The sequence below is a fragment of the Capronia epimyces genome (genome assembly GCF_000585565.1).
Source record: "Capronia epimyces CBS 606.96 chromosome Unknown aczIQ-supercont1.5, whole genome shotgun sequence".
Classification (NCBI taxonomy): domain Eukaryota; kingdom Fungi; phylum Ascomycota; class Eurotiomycetes; order Chaetothyriales; family Herpotrichiellaceae; genus Capronia; species Capronia epimyces.
The window spans coordinates 2,032,893-2,039,177 of record NW_006912908.1 but is presented as its reverse complement, the minus strand read 5'-3'; the positions used below and the strand labels follow the sequence as shown (position 1 = coordinate 2,039,177).

The following is a 6,285-nucleotide window of genomic DNA, read 5'->3' as shown; positions in this document are numbered from 1 at the left end:
CCTCTCTTCTCCTTTATTCCTCTCTTCTCCTTTATTCCTCTCTTCTCCTTTATTCCTCTCTTCTCCTCTATTCCTCTCTTCTCCTCTCTCCCCTCCCCTTTTTGTCTCTTACGATTTCTCTTGTTTTATTATCTCTAACAACTATATAGGCTTGCAAGTCGCGGCGGCCTCTGCTGGTAGCGTGTGTGGCAACGATGGCGCCGGTGGCAATGGCAATGGCCAAGCTGGTGGCGGTGATATCACTATGCCGCTTCGTTAATTAGCGGAACTCTTTACAACTCTTGATGTTGAGCACTCTCCTCCCTTCGCTTTGCTTCCTGTCGCCGTCCCCGCCCTCGCCTCCGTCCTTAACCCTCTTCGCGTCCTCATCTCTGTCTGTCCCTGTCCTTGCTCGGTGGCCCCCTTCCTGGGTGTCCTCGCGTGTCCTCATTCTATGATCGCCGTGTGCGTGCACCGGGAGAAGGGTTTCCTGTTTAGGAGTGCTACTATCAGGTTGCTGACCCCCTAACGCGGCCATTGGTAGATGGTTTACACAGCAAAGTCTGATGGGACCAGCTAAGTATTGTTGTATAGAGATTGAAATATACTATAGGGCCCAAATCCTCCCTAAGTCCACCTAATAAGCGACCTACTGATCTAGTGACCCAGAGACTATAATCTGGGAGTGGCCTAGTCCGCCTTGAATTTGCACTTCCGCTGTCCTAGGGCTAGAAGTAATTTGACTGCTTCCAGGCCGATTCAGATCAGAAAGAATAGATAGTCAGTACTTGATCATGGGCATATGTAGTCAGTCGCAAGGGTTAGTGTTTGTCGTACAATACAGTATGGGGGCCTGGAACACTCCAAGGTGGCCCGCAGTAGAATTATGCTCCTGAGCGAAGTATTCCCAATCAGGAAGTCAACCAACGTCAATCCATCTCGAAAATATGCGAATCCATCAAATCCTTCTGCCCGGTCTCTCTATGGTGTCGAGGACAATCTTCGAGGTCGAATCAGCATTTTTAGTGAGCAATGTAAGTCAAAATCTCTCAGCGGTGACATTCCAGGTTTGAGCAAGTGATCCCCTGCGGTCAGGGGGGGATTTATTTGTGAGAAGGCCACACCAGCACAAACAACACAGCACTGTGCACCTCTGCAGCAGCAGAATGGATGATATTGAATTGCAATGAGTCTGGCTTTATTTGGGGTGGGACAAAGCCTTCACGGAGTTCGCTCGGCCGCCAAAGTCGGCCCACAGGCCACTCAGACTCACCAAACAAATCAAGGGCCACCACAGCCACCAGGTGCCCAAAAGACACAAAATGGTATCTCCAGAATCGCGGGAGATCGGAGAATGCTGCTGACTGGTCCAGTCACCGTCTTTCTCCCGACTTCCCTCGGCATTCACCCATATACCGCTTTGCTGGTCTCAGGTCCACTTGGGCGCGTTCTCCATCAATTTTCGACTTGCAAACACAGTTTATTATTTATTCTGGTCAAATTCCTTCCAACAATCACTTCTGAGAGGTTCTCTTCCAGGTTTCCTTTCACTTCTTCTCCCTCATCCGAGGTGGTGTAATGGTTAACATCAGCCGCTCTCACGGACACCCTAAGGGTTCCAGTGAACCGGCTAGCTCGGGGTTCGATTCCCCGCCCCGGAGATAAATTTTGGCCTTTTTTTGGATGTTTTTGGATAGGTTTTGATGGTGTTGTGATGTTGTGAAGTTTTTGGTGGGTGGTGGGACAAAACCTAAAACTGTGCGACAACCACCTGTCGCCAAGTTTTCAGCATATGTCCCGAGCTTTGCCGAGGCCTAGGCAACCTAGGAATCATATTTTGATCCATGTCGCTGCCGTCCTTGGTTGTCTAGGACTGTTCAAAGAAAATACACCAAACACGTGACAAGGAATATCCTGAGATCACACGGGGTTTCCGCACCAGAAAACCCTCAGACATGTCGGCCCTGGCCCAGAGATCATTGCCATGACCTTCATTCTTCAAACAAGCTTGACGTTGTCGTTGCATGGCGAAAAATACGAAAGCCTCATACAATCTCACCCCCTGACACGTGACCATATCACGTGCTTACGTATTCACGAAATGAGACCTAGAAGTGAAGGACTCAATGTGGTTTGATCACTGCGGTTGTGAAGCATGAAATACTACGTAACATGTCGTTAACACCCCAAAGATGTGCATGCATCACTACCTGTTGCTCTACATCTTCCTCACACCTCCTGCGGCTGTCAGCCCAACACCGATTGACGACCTGATCTCTGTCTGGCAACCCAAATGCCCTCTCGTTGCTGAAACAAGTACCTCCCTCCACTGGATACCGATATTCTCAGATATTCAACCCGTCGATTACACGATGACACTTTCACCGAGTAGGCCCGGTGAAACATACGGCCTCGAACAGTTCCCGCCAAAGTACTTTTCGTCGTTGGTTCATATGTCTAGCAAAGGCCAGCAGCCACATTCAAGACTCTCCTTGCATGCAGACTAGGTTGGCTGCCAAAGACTGCGATGAGCAGTGAGGAGTGTGGACCTGATGAATTAGCTATCGAATACCCCTGCTGTTGCCTCCCCCGGAAACCCTCCCCACGGGCGAAACAAGGCAACATTCACCTGTACAGAGTAGGAGCACATTTCTCCAGACCATTTTGTCATCATGAATACGTAAGAGGCGAGGAATTGGAATTGGTAAACCGCAGCCTGCGTATAGCCCTCAGCGTATTTAATCATCGAGGCGACCTGCACACAACTTGGTCGAGCGAATAATCCTCCCTGCGTTTACCAGGGGACTGTCAGGTGCACCTGATGCAGCCCTGTAGACAAGTTGTCAGCTGTGAAATGCACAGAGCCGAAGGTGTTTTCGATAGGCAATCAGCCCAATTCCTTGTCTAGGATTGAAGTTTCGCTCGCAAGCCACAGGAGGGCCCGGCAATGCCTCCGTATCTCACGACTCTGCATAGCTGTTCAATGGAAGATGGAAGATGGCAAATATCTCCGGCGGAATTCTCGACAGATCACATTGACACGCGGATTCTACCAGATTACCAGTCCATCATGCAGGTGACGAAAAGCAGTCAAATATGCTGTTGCCAGTTCACAGATCTTCGAGCACAGTTTGTCAGCCGTCTTGAAGAATTGACGGCAGGATTGGCATGATCCTGAACGCAGTAACCAATGCCAATGTTGCACTGACGTGGCAGGAGACCCCGCGGTTGGCAACGGGAAAACCTCTCAGGCAGGTCTATGCGCGATCAAAAGCTGACATCAGGATGGTGGACGCCTGAGTAGCCCGGCAATTGGCTGTAGCAGGGTGGTATCGTTCTAGAAAGGTGCGTGCTTGGTAGCGTGCTCAATAGTGTCCACCATCGGGGCCCCCAAATGCAAGCCACCCTTGTCAATTGTCGAGCGAAGGGCGTGCCTGAGGAGTCACATCCATCCCCACCGAAGTCGGACTTCCACGCCTCTCCGACGGGAAAGGCTGAATATCTCAGAATTAACAGTCCTACCTTCTCGTTCTCTTCCATCAATCCTGAAGAAAAGGGTCTCCTACAGAGTGGCTATAATCCTCGAATCGTTGAAGATTCAGAGGGGCCGAAGATGGAATACTTTGATTTCGAAGACGCGTCCAACGCCTTCCCGGCATTGGATCTGGACGACTCCTCTTCTCTCCGAGGCGAGGCCAACGAACAAGAGGCCACGGAATGTTACGAGTCACTCTTCTTCGACAAGTCCAATGCGCTTCCAGCGGTCCGACCTGCAGCCTCGGGAGTCATCAAGATGAAGCTAATTAACAACGTGGAAATCGAGGCCATCCCGCAAACCTCGGATCTGAGCACCGACTATCCGATGTTTCGTGCGAAAGAGTCGTGTGAACTATGTGCGAGAATGGGCTTGGACTGCTTTCTGGCCTCGAGAGGGACACTAATCACTGGATGCACCTGCTGCATTTCGCTGTATCGAGAATGCAGCTTCGTCCACCCCAAGATCCCCAAGGGGTTCGTCAGCACTTTCCCAGGGATTGAAGAAGACCAGCAAGTCTGTTATGGCACCTTGACTGAACGCCGGAAGGCCATGAAGTCTTTAGAAGAAGGGCGTGGCCGGAAGACCGGCGCTCGATTCCCAAGAGACGCCATCAAGATCCTGAAGCAGTGGCTCTCGGAACATGCAGACCATCCATACCCCAACGAACGGGAAAAGGACGAGCTCAAACAAGTGACCGGTCTGAAGAGAAGCCAGATCTCGAACTGGCTGGCCAACGCGCGGCGAAGAGGCAAAGTCAGGCCTGCTTCCGGCCCGTCGTCGCCGATGTTGGGCGCCATTGGTGCCATTGATATCCCTCAGAGACATGAGAATCCCGACATTGCAAACTTGAACCCGCTTGACCGTTGGAAGGCATCGCCACCCGAAAACGAGCCTGCTTCCATGACTGCCATCGCCAGAGCCGTCACTGCAACACCGTTGCCTGTGAGGAAGCCATCTGAGTCTAGCCTGCAAGGTTCCCGGCCCGGCTCTCGGCCTAGCTCCAAGAAAGCCTCGAGCGAGGACGATTCGTCCTTCTCCATGTTCATCGCTCCGTCTGTGAGCAGTTTCGGCACCCGCGAATCCAGTAACAGTGACCTCACCTTTGCCTCTTCACGATCCAATCGATCCAAGGGATCATTCGCGTCATCACAAGATCGGCGGAGGCGCAGGAGGGCACCCATGGCCCAACGTACAACTACACAACAGGCCAAGACTCGAGGTGCGAGGATATTCCAGTGCACATTCTGCACGGACTCTTTCCCGGCCAAGTATGACTGGCAACGGCATGAGAAATCACTACACTTGGCGCTGGAGCGCTGGACGTGTTGTCCTAACGGCGGCACTACAGTTGACGCCTTGACCGGGACCGAAATCTGCGTTTTCTGTCGCGAGGCAAATCCAAGCGCCGACCATCTGGAGATGCACAACTTCACGGCGTGTCAAGAGAAGACGTTGCAAGAACGCACCTTCTACCGGAAGGACCACCTCAGCCAGCATCTCAAACTGATGCACAATGCCAAGGTGCAGTCACACATGAGTGCATGGAAGGCGACGACCAACGAGATCAAGTCGTCGTGTGGCTTCTGTCCGTCCAAGTTCACCACCTGGCAGCAACGGGCAGACCATCTTGCAGCCCATTTCCGCAACGGTACAGACATGAGCATGTGGACCAACGGATGGGGGTTTGAGCCTTATGTGGAAAAGCTGGTGGAAAACGCCATCCCTCCCTACCTCATCGGCCACGAGAGGCTGACCATGGAGCCCTATGTGGCCAGGGCGCTACCCTCGTCGTCGTGCTCCAACACCGACGCAGGCCTGACCAACGGCATGTCTGCAGACAGCGTGGAAATTGACCAGCTCACGAGAGACTCCAACTGCTGGGGCCGACTGGAGCAGGAGCTGACCAAGTTCGTATTGCAGCAGCGGGCGGCTGGGAGAATCCCGTTGGACAAGGATCTCCAGTGTGAAGCTCGCAGGATCATCTACGAGGACGATGATCCGTGGAACTGGACCTGTGCCGACAATCAGCAATGGCTCGACACGTTCAAGTACCAACAAGGACTCAATGGGGTCACCGAGGCCATGAGTGCGCATACTCTCGCCGAGGTGCCCATCATGGCGCCCTATGTGATCCCCGGCGGCTTAAAGTCCAAGTCGACGAGCCCCAAGCCCATCACACGGCCGGGTCTGTTGTCTGCTGAATTCAGCTCCTCGTTAGCCACCACCGGCCTGGACAGTGGCAGCCTGCCCAACTCTGTGACGACACCAGCGGGCTCGTTCGATCCGACCATGGACTTGGACTTTGACAGTATCGACTTCAGCAATCTCGACCTCGGCATGATGGATGACATGAGCTTCGACCTGGGACTGAACAACGTCCAGGTAGGAAGCACGGTCGACATCAAATCAGCCACCGTGACCACCAGCGCCATGGCTCCGATGACGACGAACCTGTCGTCGGCAGACGCACTTTTCGGGTCATACAGCATGGGTCCCCCTATGACGGGGTTGAACATGGCTTCCCACACAGCCATGTCTGCATTGCCACAGACAGAGCAGCAGGCCGACCCTAACGACTTCATGATAGAGCATGACTTGAACCGATTGACCGCGCAAGGGACGGGAACGGGGGCAGGAACAGGAACAGGATATATGCCGACATTTTGACCGAACGAGCGAAACATACCAAAACAGGAACCAGGAAAGAAATATTGAATGAACGCAGCAGGCAGGCCAAGAGCCGAGTTATGAGTGAACCTGAATGTGAA

The 6,285-nt window shown here is 52.9% G+C and overlaps 1 protein-coding gene across 1 annotated transcript; it reads left to right on the top strand.

The window, feature by feature from the left end:
* Positions 1-3,592: 3,592 nt before the first annotated feature.
* Positions 3,593-6,184, top strand: A1O3_06687 (uncharacterized protein; the record flags this gene model as incomplete). Its single annotated transcript, XM_007736805.1, has 1 exon — positions 3,593-6,184. One exon carries the CDS (start codon positions 3,593-3,595, stop codon positions 6,182-6,184), a length of 2,592 nt encoding a protein of 863 aa, XP_007734995.1.
* Positions 6,185-6,285: the final 101 nt, after the last annotated feature.